At 44.7% G+C, this 12,600-nt stretch overlaps 2 protein-coding genes across 4 annotated transcripts in view; one reads left to right on the top strand and one right to left on the bottom strand.

The window, feature by feature from the left end:
- Positions 1–1,073: 1,073 nt before the first annotated feature.
- On the top strand, positions 1,074–4,899 carry TEX38 (testis expressed 38). 2 transcript variants are annotated; one of them, XM_025288802.2, is made up of 2 exons: positions 1,074–1,127; positions 4,158–4,899. In XM_025288802.2, the coding sequence occupies exon 2, from the start codon at positions 4,283–4,285 to the stop codon at positions 4,766–4,768; it is 486 nt and encodes a 161-aa protein (XP_025144587.2). In that variant the 5' UTR covers positions 1,074–1,127; positions 4,158–4,282; the 3' UTR covers positions 4,769–4,899. The 2 variants fall into 2 exon arrangements, with proteins under 2 accessions (XP_025144587.2, XP_006052576.2); XM_006052514.3 differs by lacking the exon at positions 1,074–1,127 and adding an exon at positions 3,143–3,222.
- Positions 4,900–9,456: 4,557 nt separating this feature from the next.
- EFCAB14 (EF-hand calcium binding domain 14) overlaps positions 9,457–12,600 on the bottom strand; it is a 36,226-nt gene continuing 33,082 nt past the window's right edge. For both annotated transcript variants that reach the window (XM_025288801.2, XM_006052513.3), the window contains one exon: positions 9,457–10,181. In XM_025288801.2, coding sequence (XP_025144586.2) covers positions 10,006–10,181 — 176 coding nt within the window. In that variant the 3' untranslated portion in view covers positions 9,457–10,005. The remainder of the gene's footprint in view (positions 10,182–12,600) is intronic.

Genomic DNA, 12,600 nt, shown 5'->3' with positions numbered 1-12,600 from the left:
GTACTCCCCAGAGACACACCTGGGCTTGTCCTTGACAAGTCCTTATACCTGGAACGCTGTCTCTCCACCCAATGCTATCATCTTCTTCATCCCCTGGACTTGGACAGTGACATCAATACCTGTGTCTCACCTGGAGCAGGCCCCCTGTGATGGCACCAGTCTGTCCTCAAGAAATTCCTCCCTTCTGGGGCTTACCTGATAGAAACCCCTCTTGGATGGTGGACCTCTCAGGGGCAGGGACAGCACTTCAACTCTGCTCAGCCCAACCTGCACTTTTGGAGATGGGCCCCAGGCCCTGGCCTGTGCCGGGAGTAGTGTGGTGAACTCAGAGATCAGCAGTCCTTTAAGTGTGCCGGCCTGTACCTGCCTTAGCATCTTTTCACTGGCTGCTCCCTTTGCACATGGCTGTCTTTTCATCATTTAGGGCTCAGTTCACAAGAGAGCATCTCAAAGGGACTTTTCTTGATGCACCCACATCACTTTATATTCTTTATTCCATCTTATTTTCAGAGTCGTTGACTGCCTGAAATTCTTAGGTGTTTGTTTACAGTAATTCATGGAACTTACGTCCTAGTAGGGTGAGGCGCAATATAAATAAATAATGTTAGGTGATAATAACACATTATGCAAAAAACAACAGGCTAAGAGAGACAGAGATAAAGCGACATGTGAGCAGAGACCTGAAGGAAATGAGGCATGGTCTGTATGGATATCTGGGGGAAGAGCCTTCCAGATGGAACAGCAAGTGGAAAGGCCCTGATGCAGGAGCATGCTTGCCCTGCTTGTGGAACAGCAAGGAAGTGACTGTGTGAAGGAGGCATGGGGACAGGCAGTTTGATTTTTCAGGGCTTTGTAGGCTTTGGTTGAGGACTTTGGTTTTAAATCTGAGTGAGATGGGGAGTCACTATGGGTTCTGAGTATAGAAAGTGAAAGTAGCTCAGTCGTTTCCGATCTTTGCAACTCCAGGGACTGTATAGTCCATGGAATTCTCTAGGCCAGAATACTGGAGTGGGTAACCTTTGCCTTCTCCAGGGGATCTTACCAACCCAGGGATGGAACCCAGGACTCCTGCATTACAGGTGGATTCTTTACCAGCTGAGCCACAAAGGAAGCCCAAGAATACTGGGGTGGGTAGCTTATAAGCGCCACTTTAAAAAAGGATCATTCTGACTGCTGGTGGAATATAGGCCATGGGGGACAAGGATGGAAGCTGTCCTAAGGGTGACTAATTTGTCCTAGTTTACCTGGCATTTCCCTGATGTTAGCATCAAAAGTCCTATGTCCTGGAAACTCCCTCAATCCCAGGCAATCAAGGACAGCTGGTTGTCTATAGGGAGACCAGGTGAGAGAGGATGGTGCTTGCACTAAAGCGATGGTGATGGCACAGTGGTCAGATTCTGGGCATGTCTTGAATGCAAAGCCTAAAGATTTTGCTACTGGAGTGAATGTGGGTGTGAGAGAATGAAGAGCATCAAGGATGACTGTCAGGTTTTTGGCCTGAACGACTGGAAGAAGTTTCCATTTACACACAGGAGGAAGGCTGGCGTAGATATTGGCCATCAGGAGTTTGGTTTTGGACGAGGTAGTTTGAGATAACTTAATAGACTGGCTAGGAGGGATGTCAGTCAGGCTTTTGGGTATATGAGTCTAAAATTCTGAGAAGTGATCTGGGCTGGAGGTATAACAGTGAGAATTGACAGTGTAGCTATGATATTTAAAGCCATGAGTCTGGGGGAGATCACTGAGGGAATGAATGTGGATAGAGGGCTAAGGACTGAGTCCTAGGGCACCTGACATTTAGAGATCAGGGAAAAGAAGGGAAACTAGCAAAGGAGACTGAAAAGCAGGAGCCAGTAAGGAGAGCCCAGATTAAGTGGAACCAGGAGAGAAATCTATGCTAATTATCCCTAGGTGCCATGCTGAAGGCTTAAAGAGGGAAGTAATTAGATGGTGCCAAGGAGCCAATCTAAGCTTAGTTGTGCAACCTACATGGAGGCTGACTTGGGCTTAGTTAGCTTTCTGAGCTGCCCATATCCTCAGGAGGTGTGAGCAAGTCCCTGACCCAAGCAGTTCCTAGGGATTACTGGTGCATAGAGGAGATCTGCTTCTAGGACTCAAGCATCTGCTGGGAGTTGGACTAGACAACTCTCAAAGTGCCTTCAAACTGGATGTGGTGAAATTCTGGGAGCTGATGGAAACAACTGTCTGTCACAGAGTATGGGGTGTTGGGCTGAGCCTTGAAGGATAAGCAGGTGTTTGAGGACGGGGTGAGGGGGGAAGTGGGGAGGGGCACTCCTAGGTGGAGCAGCAGTGTAAGCAAAGCTCCAGAGATGGGAATGGGCAGGGTCTGTTGAAGAGTCACCTGGTCAGAAGGGAAACGTGTATGAAGGATGAGGAGGAAGGTGAGGCTGGAAAGAGATGTAGGGACAGATGGTGGGAAGCTCCCATAGGGCCAGATGCCCCAGAAACACTTGCCAACACTTGGCTGAAGGAAGGTAATTAAACAAAAGAGATTGTAAGAGCCAAGGAAAGTGAAAGTCAAAGTGAAGTCGCTCAGTTGTGTCCGACTCTTTGTGACCCCATAGACTGTAGCCTACCATAGACTCTAGCCTACAGGCTTCTCCATCCATGGGATTTTCCAGGCAAGAGTACCAGAGTGGGTTGCATTTCCTTCTTCAGGGGATCTTCCCAACCCAGGGATCGAACCAGGGTCTCCCGCATTGCGGGCAGATGCTTTACCCTCTGAGCCACCAGGGAAGCCAGAAGACCTGAGGTCAGGGCTGCCCACTGCTCTGGGTGTACCCTGTCCCAGGCCCCATTCGGGACAGGTATCCATCAACTTTTACTTAAAGCCTAGGGACACAACAAGCCGCTGAGGGACCTAGGGCCCTGTCCTGGAGGCTGCTCTGTGGGTCAGGGGTACAGGACCAATAATTTAGAGTGTGGGTCAGGCCCTGGTAGAAGCAGTAGAGGTGCACAATGTCCAGGAAACATCCCTGCTGGAGTCCCTTCCTTCCATTAGACTTTACAAATGCTGGCCCTGGATGCTCAGTGTTTGGAACTCAGTGACCCACCTTTAAGGAACAATGGGGTCTGGGCATTCTGGGGTCTCCTATTGGCTAAACAGATGAGTAGGTGAGCTCCCTCTCCCCAGAGGCACCAGTAAGATACCAAGATTTGACTGTATGGATTCCCAAAGGGAGGACCTCAGCCTCCCTGGTGGTAAATGTGGTTCCTCCCCAAACCCCTGCCGCTTGCTTTGTGCCCTTAAGCTTGGGGGCACTCAGGGAAGACCTTTTGCCTGAATGGGAGTGATGACTGCCTGCATGGAAGAGTATTAAAGAGTTAGGACAGGGTTTACTCTAGAAAACTACGGATTTCTTGAGGGCAGAGGCCATGTATCTCTGCCCACCCAGAAAATATCCCAGGACCATCTCAATTGAATGATTAGGGTTTGGTGAAATGGGATGGGATACTGGTGTCCCATCCACTGGTAAACTGCTACTTTCTTGATGGTCTTTGCCTGCAGTGAGGCTTCTTATTCTGATGTTTTGGATGGGCCAAGGTTGGGATCCAGAGGCTTGAGTAAGCCTGGGCAGTCATGCTTCTCCGGACCTTACTTTCCTTATCTGTGAAGGGCTAAAGGTGGCCTCTTAAGCTCTCTGAAAATTCTGCTTTGACTGAATAAAAGAATGATGAGGCAAGTCAATGAGAAGAAAAGGAAGGAATTGAGAGAGTGGTTAAATGGAGGAGTTGTGTTCAGTCATCCGACTTTGTGACCCCATGGATTGCAGCACACCAGGCTTTCCTGTCCTTCACTGTCTCCCAGAGTTTGCGCAAACTCATGTCCATTGAGTCAGTGATGCCATCCAGCCATCTCATCCTCAGTCACCCCCTTCTCCTGCCTTCTATCTTTCCCAGCATCAGAGTCTTTTCCAATGTGTGGTCTCTTCGCATCAAGTGGCCAAAGTATTGGAGCTTCAGCTTTAGCATCAGCCCTTCCATTGAGTATTCAGAACTGATTTCCTTTAGGATTGATTGGTTTGATAAGTGGAGGGGACGATTGGTGAAAGGGCTAAGGAGAGGAATGAGAAACAGCCGAGACTCCCCAAACTACACCTTTCAGCCAGCTTATTCTTTTTTCTTATTGCCTTTAGTGTGGGTGTCACTGTACTTTGGATTCCTGGGGCTGTGTTCTGTGGTAACTGGCAGCTGCATTCTCTTTCTGCACTGGAGGAAGAACGTGCGGCGGGAAGAGCGTGCCCAGGAGTGGGTGGAGGTGATGAGAGCAGCCACATTCACCTACAGCCCGCTGTTGTACTGGATTAACAAGCGACGGCACTATGGCATGAACGCAGCCATCAATACTGGCCCTCCCCCTGCTGCCACCAAGACTGCGACTGACACCCAGAATTCAGATCGCCCCTCGGAGCTGGATGTCCCGGAGAGCAGGAGCTATGCTGCTCAAGATAGCAGCCCCGAGGTGGAGGCCCCCGGCCCCCTGCATCCTGCGGTGCAGCTGGCACCACAGCAGCCCCTACCTTCTTCCCCAGTGCTGCGGCCCCAGGCCAGCTCCCCACTCCCAATTCCCATCTTTCAGGAGGTGCCCTTTGCCCTCTCCCTGTGCAACCTACCCCCGATGCTGAACCACTCAGTTTCCTACCCTTTGGCCATCTGTCCTCAAAGGAATGTCCACTTCAATTCCCTCCCGACAATGGCCCAGGGGGACCACTGCTTGAATGCCAAGCCCTTTGCTTCAGAACTGTAGCCTCCTCTCACTGAGGATGGGAGCTGGAGGTATCCTGGGCAGAACAGGAAATAGAGCTGACCTCAGGGAGGTGGTATTGACACGAGGCCAGGGCCCATGTGGATGTCACCTAATGAAAGATTTAAAAAGTCCAAAGGCTCCATGTGTCTAATTTGTCGTTAGGAGGGCAGTGTCTGATGGAGGGCATTTTGCAAACCAAGCTAAAGGTCAGAGTCTCACCAACACCAGTGGGAATGACTGTGGGGAGACACATGGAACCAGTACTTGTGATGGGCTCAACATCCCTCTGTTATTTCAGAATAAAACCATGTGCCAGACCCTCGGTTAGGTGCCCAAAGGCACTGCTGTTCTGTGGGACACTGAGCACAGCCACAGAGTGACAGTCACCAAGGATGCATGAGCAATGGTGATTCATAGTGGCCAAAACAAGTCAGTGTGAAATCCATGAACCACACTGCACTGCTGCTTGAATTACATTCTTTGTTAACATCTATGATGTATTGTCTCTACATTATTTCTAATACAGGAACACTGTCAAACAGATATCACAATCTTTCTCTTACAGATTAAGAGTTTCCAAGGGCATTTCGCATATCATTTAAAAACTATTTATTTTGGCTATGCTGGGTCTTGGTTGTGGCACACTGGATCTTTATCTGAGGCATGTGAACTCTTAGTAGTGGCATGTGGTATCTAGTTCCCTGACCAGGGATCGAACCCAGACCCTCTGCATTGGGAGCACAGTCTTAAGCCATTGGACCACCAGGGAAGTCCATCATATCATGTTGCAAAGTCTCAAATTTGTCTGCCTGGCATCCAAGTTCCTGATCTTTCCACCATTCACCATGGTCCCCATTCCCTAATGTCTTTTTTGAACACTCTTGGAAAATGATTTCTGTGTGTAGGGCATTATTAACTTGGTTCACAGATTGACTTGGCAGAGGGCTGGCCAATGAACCTAAAAGTACCCATTTTTTTTAAATCTTAAAGGGATTCATGGCTTCTCCCAAAGTTAAGATCCTGCTGCTACTGCTGCTAAGTCACTTCAGTTGTGTCCAACTCTATGCGACCCCATAGACGGCAGCCCACCAGGGTCCCCCATCCCTGGGATTCTCCAGGCAAGAATACTGGAGTGGGTTGCCATTTCCTTCTCCAATGCATGAAAGTGAAAAGTGAGAGTGAAGTCGCTCAGTCGTGTCCGACTCTTAGCGACCCCATGGACTGCGGCCTACCAGGCTCCTCCATCATGTGAATATTATTTTTTGCATCTTCTGGAAACTATTCTAAAAGGAGAGACAAAGATAATACTGGCTATTTGATCCCAGTTCAAGTCTAAGAAAACCTAGTTCTGCTCCAGGATATAAAATTTTCCTTCACTTTGGAAATGAGAAAATCCCCTTACCGTACTTATGAGCTAGTCTTTATGTATAGTTTTTCCTTAGAGGAAAGGCCTCCCAGATTGTGTGTGTGTGTAATCCCAGAATCTAGCAACCATGTAGAGCTAATTAAAAAAATTTTATGTGTGAAAAAAGCCCCAGCCTCTTCCTCTATGATCCTTATCTTGCAATGGATTTCAAGCCTTCTTCCTTCATTTTTCCTGAAGACATGGAATATTTCCTGTAAACATGCTCCTATAGTGAACCTCAAAATAAAAAGCAGGTCTAAGTGGAACTTCCCTGGCTGATGCAGAGTCAGGGGCTTTACTCTTCACTCACCCTGCCCACATCGCCACAGATGCCAAAACGCCTTCATTTCTTCAGCCCAAATTGGGCAAATTTGCAGATTCTTCAATGTTACTTTCTGTCCACCATCTGTTAGGCTTTGCATCCAAAAGGAGGAAGGAGTCCATAAAAATAAGGATCAAAGTAGATTTTTTTTCTTAGTAATGGGGGGGGGGGCACGTGAGCCTTTAATCATAGACACAGTGGAAGAAAAAAGCAATGTTTAATTTATATAAATTAAAATGGTTTTATTACTGATATGAAATTAGCAAAGCCCAAATCAAGTGATGGAAATCTTGAATTCACTCCCTAAACAGAACCAAAACTGCTTAAACATTACCAAAATAGCTCCACTAAAGCAAAGTAGGTTTACATTTCTTAATATGAGAAAAGAACAAGGTAGGTTAGGTTCGTATAACAAACGATATATGCTCTGTAAAGTCTCAGGAATACCCAAATGTGTTCTGGTTTGGATATGAAAGAGAGGACCCACATCTTACTGGTGTTGTGTTGGTAAGCAAGACAATGAGGTGTGTAGCAAACAAAAGCTGTCACTAAAAACAACTCAACAACAGGCCATTATGAGTATGAGCCCATCTCAGTCAAAATCTTCAACTGTGACCGCCGAGACCAGAGCGAGAAGGGGGGCAGATAGGGCTCCGTCCAGCAACAAAGTGAGGGAATGCCGAAGGCAGGGAAAGCAACTAGCAGCAGGTGGAGGGTGTCCACTCTTCAGCTGGGCTGTAACAGACACAACCCTAAGAGCCAGGCCCTTCTCTGCTTGTAAGACAACACTACTATTTAGGGATCTAAGCCAGTTTCTGTCTTCGAGTCTTCTCTTCCTTTAATATATTGCCCCTCGATTTATGGGGGAGTCTCTCTAGGTAAACATTATACCAGATAGACGGCAAAAGAAAAACAGGACCAAGAAGTCATGCCTTGGGTAACTTAGGAAAGCAGTAGGAGCTGCCAGAATGAAGAGATAAAAAAGCATTTGAAATGAAAACCGAAACCAAAACTACTAATTCTACTCAGTCTTCCTCTCAGGATTGAGGTGTGGCAGGTTAGGCTTGATTACAGATCAACATAGGCTGGGTAAGTTAAGACAACTTTCAAAAAAAATCCCAAATTAATACTGAACGATACTGATTTATGTTGATGTATGGTAAAAACAAACACAATATTGTAAAGCAATTATCCTCCAATTAAAAATAAAAAAATAATGAACAATATAGGCTTATGGGAATTCTTCTTTTAAGCCGACAAATATGCTTAACTTAGAACAAAGGCATTCAAGATGTCCTAGTTCTGCCTGGGAGATATAGCACTTTCCCAGGTGGTGTGACAGGGTATTCACAGGTCTGAGAGTGTAGAGGAACACCTCTGCCAAATTTGGTAGGGGAGAAGATGGTACCATCCACCTCGAGGTGGGAAGCACAGAGGATAAACTGAAAAGCACAGGTGATGCAAAAGAGAAGTACATACAAAGAGTAAAGGTGTCCTCAAAGTGTTTGCCTATGAATAAGAATTTGAAACTAAAAAGGACAAGCTACATTACCCTCAAGTATATTTCTTATAAATCAAATCTCAAAAAAAATACCTTCCAGGTACAGACATACTATTTATGGTACAATATATATTATAAATATAGCAGTATAATTTATTGCTAGAATTTTATTTGGTTGTTACAAAATTTGCAAGGGTATATATATTAAAAAAAAGGGGGGCATGAAAGGCAACCAGAAGAGTAAGTATCTTCAAGTTACCTCAAGTGCCAGACTAATTTTATACTATACTTAAACCTTTCCAAGAACATAAAATAGCACAGATAGGCAAAGCAATTAGAGAGAAGCATGAGCCATAATGAGGTAAGCAGACACATTCATAGGAAAAGACTTCATCCTGCCTTAACTCTACATTTTAATATCTCTAGGGAAAAAGAAAGGTTAGCCAACACCAAGCTGAACATCATATGAAGAAAAAAACCAGCCCTTAAACATTTAAAGGTGCTCAACTGTATCCATGGCTAACAGGGAAACTTGGACAAAGTGAAAATGGAAACAAACCCTACCAAAGAAGTCTCAAGGCTTCTCTAGTTTCTCCCTGACTTGGCCGACAGCACAGTTAAATTTTTCAGTTTCCCTTTTGTGTAGCCTGAAGATTGCTTCTAAGATCAACATAGCACAAACATAGGTGACATGGAGAAACAATTCCTTCTAGTCCAGGGACCTTTAGTACCAGGGCTACAGAAGTATTTAACGGGAGGATTATACTTGCTTATATTAATTTGAAAAAACTTGCTGCCATCATGTGAAGCCCCTACTCCAGGCCTGCCTGCCATGTTCTCTGGACAGAATCCTCTGGACAGAAAGCCTCTAGTTATTTCTGAGCTGCAATTGTAAGGAAATGTAATATGATTTCAGGTGTTTCATTTTACAACCTTTTTGGCCTTAGTCAGCCCACAGAGGAACACATTAGGTTCTTGGTTAGCCCCCAGTTAAAAATCTCAAGAAGGTTCCTGGATCAGAATTAGAGGCAGCGCTTTCCTCTATAGTTCCTGAGTAGCCAGGCTGAGATAGTGGCCAAGGGACTGCGGCCCTGCCATTCAGAATGGAGACAGTATCAGAGGTGAAAGTCGATTAGAGCTTAAAGGTAGACTTGAGTGGATGGGTGGGGGAAGATAATCTAGTTCACTCAGGGGGGAAAACCTGGCTCCTACTGGATTAACTTTTTATGCATATAAGCCCTGAAACAGGATTAAAATGAGAAAATCCCCAACAAGACTTCTGGTTCACAGGATGGGAGGACAGAACAAATAGCCAGATCTTACCTTCCTGAGTCTAGAGGCAGCCCTGTTCCCACAGTGTCCACTCCCTAAATCAACTCCCCCAGCACCAGGCCACACCCCATGGCAGCACCTAAAGATGTCTTAAGGAGACGGGGACATAGCTTCAAGCTGCTACCAGGTAAGATTAGCAATTTTTAATAACAAGTCATTTGTTCACATCCTGTTTCAAACCATTTTCCCCACTTCTCACAAAATATGCACAACTCTTTCACTTTAAATATTTACAAACAGAAAAGGTCTATCTGTTAAAGGAAAGACATTTTCTGAGTCTGTATAAAGTGCAGCTAATTTAAGGCAAATTTATGTGAAATATAAAAGGTGGCTTAGTCTCTCTATATACACATTTTCCAGTTTTAAAAGATAAGGTCTCCTCCCCTCAGAAAAAGGAAAGAGAAAAAAAGAGGGCTTGACTTTTTTTCCGGCAAGTTTAAAATTAAGATCTTACTGGTTTCAGGAAATCATAGATTTCTGAATAAGTAAAATGGTCTTTTTTAAAAAAATAACTTTTATATAGCTTTTTCAAACAAGTTAAAAGGTGACAATGTGTCTGCTACTGTAGTTTGGAGGACTGGAGGATTGATGGGTAGGTAGAAGGGTTGTTTTTGTTAACTGAGCAGATAATAGGTAGTCCACAGCATACATCCACTTCCGAAATGAGCCTGATGAGGCTAGACACCTAAAGCTGCTCTCAGCTCCAGGAATGAGTATCTTCCATCTCCATCAGAATCAAACTCTCTTAAACGCTCTGGTTCTGGCCCAACAGACTCTAAGGTGTCCTCGATTTCCTGGTAGGTCAGCTTCCCATCCACATCCTGGCCAGTCTTATGGAATAAGCCCTGAAGATCTGTTAAAAAGGAATCACAAAAACATGTATATACCTATACGCATAGCTAAATTTAGTTAACAGTTTAAAAAGTAGTCTCAACTGAATTTAAAGCACTAAAAGAAAAGCTACTTTGCAGACTCTGTTCCCCAAAGGTAAAGTTTAAGGTCTCACTAAATCTCAAAGAGGAATTGTTTTTGCTTTTTAAATTTATACGTATTTATTTTTGGCTGTGCTGGGTCTTTGTTGCCTTGTGCAGACTTTCCCACTTGCGGCAAGTGGAGGCTGCTCTTTGCTGGGGTGTGTGGGCTTCTCACTGAGGGGCTTCTCTTGCTGTGCAGCACAGGCTCCAGGTGGGCAGGCTTCAGTCCTTGCAGTAGCTGTGACACACGGGGGTTAGTTGCTCCGCGGCATGTGGAATCTTCCTGGACCAGGGATCAAACCTGTGCCCCAGCACTGCAGGTGGATTCCTATCTGCTGAGTCACCAGGGAAGTCCCTGAAAGACTAATTCTTGATCCTTTAAGGATGAGAGAATACTGTAGGGCACCATCCTCCCAAAATAGAAGCAGTGACAGATAATCACAAGAGAAGTGAATGGACTAGCTTTCTCTCTATTCAGGGTCTGTCTTTAAGATTTTCCAGATTTTATTCTTATGTTGAAGGGGTAGAAGGGACTGCAGAAGCCTTAAGAGTTAACTGATAGGAGCTCTGATGGCCTATAGAACAGACTATGGCATATTGTCAATTCAATAGTTATTATATAATCCAGTAGTTCCATTCCTAGGGTATAAACTCAATAAAAATGTGTGTCTACACAAAAAGCTGTAAATGAGTGTTCATAGCTTCATTGTTACTAATAGTCAAAATGTAGTATATCCATAGGATGGAATATTATTCAGTCAAAAAAGGAATGCAATATTGTTGCATGCCACAAAATAGATAAACCTTGAAAACATTGTGCTAAGTGAAAGAAGCATATTGAAAGAAAGAAGCACATGTAAGACCATGTATTACATGATTCCACTTACATGAAACACCCAGAATTGGCAAATCCAAAGAGAAAGTGGTTGAGAGATTAGTAGTTGCCAGGGGTTGGGGGAAGGGGGCTAATAGGATGTGACTATTCTCTTTCTGAGACTGACCTTCCCCACTCTCCCACCCTGCCCAAGAGTGGGCCCTGTAATGAACACCTTGGAGGGCCAACTGTTTATATAATGTTTAACAAGTGCTTGACTGTGTCCCCACTGAATGACTTAGTATTAATGATTCAGTCTCGTTCAACAGACTTATGGACATGGGGGAGCGGGGAAAGAGAGGGTGACAAATGGAGATAGTAGCATGGAAACATGTAGATGGCCAGTGGGAATTTGCTGTATGACTCAGGAAACTCCAACCAAGGCTCTATGACAACCTAGAGGGGTGGGAAGGGGTAAGAGGCAGAAGGGAGGTTCGAGAGGAGGGGACATGTATACCAATGGCTGAGTCATGTTGATGTATGGCAGAAACCAACACAATAGTGTAAAGAAGTTCTCCTTCAATTAAACATAAACAATAAAAAAAAAAAATAGATTCAGTCTCTAATACCAGAGGACAGTACTGTCAAGCAATTTTGCAGACAACCTCTTGTGTAAGTCCCTACTTTCAGTCCTAAGAGCCCCAGCAAAGCAGCTATATAAAGCTCTCTGAAAACCAGGAAAGCAATGAGACACTTGTTCCCAATTCCTGCCACCAAGTGGTCAACTGGAAAATGTTTTGTGTGTGTGCGTGTGTATACACACGGGGCATGAGTTTATAGAATGTGCTACGCACTCTGCAAGAGTATTCTAATAAAAATCAGATTGTTGCCTCAGGTCATTTAAAAAATGTAGTCATTCAAAAGTGTGCACCACCTATATTAGGGATTAAAGTATAAATGTTAAGATGGCTATTTCTTAATCTGCTCTAACACTTTCCTCCTTTTATTTCATCAATTCTTGATGTAAAAATGAAGACCAGGAGGAGGCAACTTGTGTTGCCAACAAACACAACTAAACATGCTCCTGTCTCCCTAGAAAACAGAAAGAAAAAAAATGGGGATAGGGAAGAAAGTATTTAAATGGCAATACATATTTTTTTAAACAATTTTTAATTGAATGATAATTGCTTTACAGAATTAGGTTGTTTCCTGTCAAATATCAACATGAATCAGCTGTAGGTATACATATGTCCCCTCCCTCTGAACCTCCCTCCCGCCTCTCACCTCTTCCCACCCCTCTAGGTTGTCACAGAGCCCTGGTTTGAGTTTCCTGAGTCATACAGCAAATTCCCACTGGCTATCTATTTTACATATGGTAATATAAGTTTACATGTTACTTTCTCCATACTGTCACTCTCTCCTTCCTCCCCCCGCCATGTCCGTAAGTCTGTTCTCTGTGTCTGCTTCTCCATTGCTGCCCTGCA

The sequence above is a fragment of the Bubalus bubalis genome, chromosome 6 (genome assembly GCF_019923935.1).
Source record: "Bubalus bubalis isolate 160015118507 breed Murrah chromosome 6, NDDB_SH_1, whole genome shotgun sequence".
Classification (NCBI taxonomy): domain Eukaryota; kingdom Metazoa; phylum Chordata; class Mammalia; order Artiodactyla; family Bovidae; genus Bubalus; species Bubalus bubalis.
The sequence above is the reverse complement of the archived record's forward strand: the minus strand, read 5'-3'. Positions and strand labels throughout refer to the sequence as shown.

Excerpts from the sequence above, each read along its gene's own strand:
- TEX38 (XM_006052514.3), top strand. The coding sequence starts at position 3,186 with ATGGATTCCCAAAGGGAGGACCTCAGCCTCCCTGGTG. Across the intron at positions 3,223-4,157 it reads GGACCTCAGCCTCCCTGGTG|TGTGGGTGTCACTGTACTTT; the intron begins GTAAATGTGGTT and ends TATTGCCTTTAG.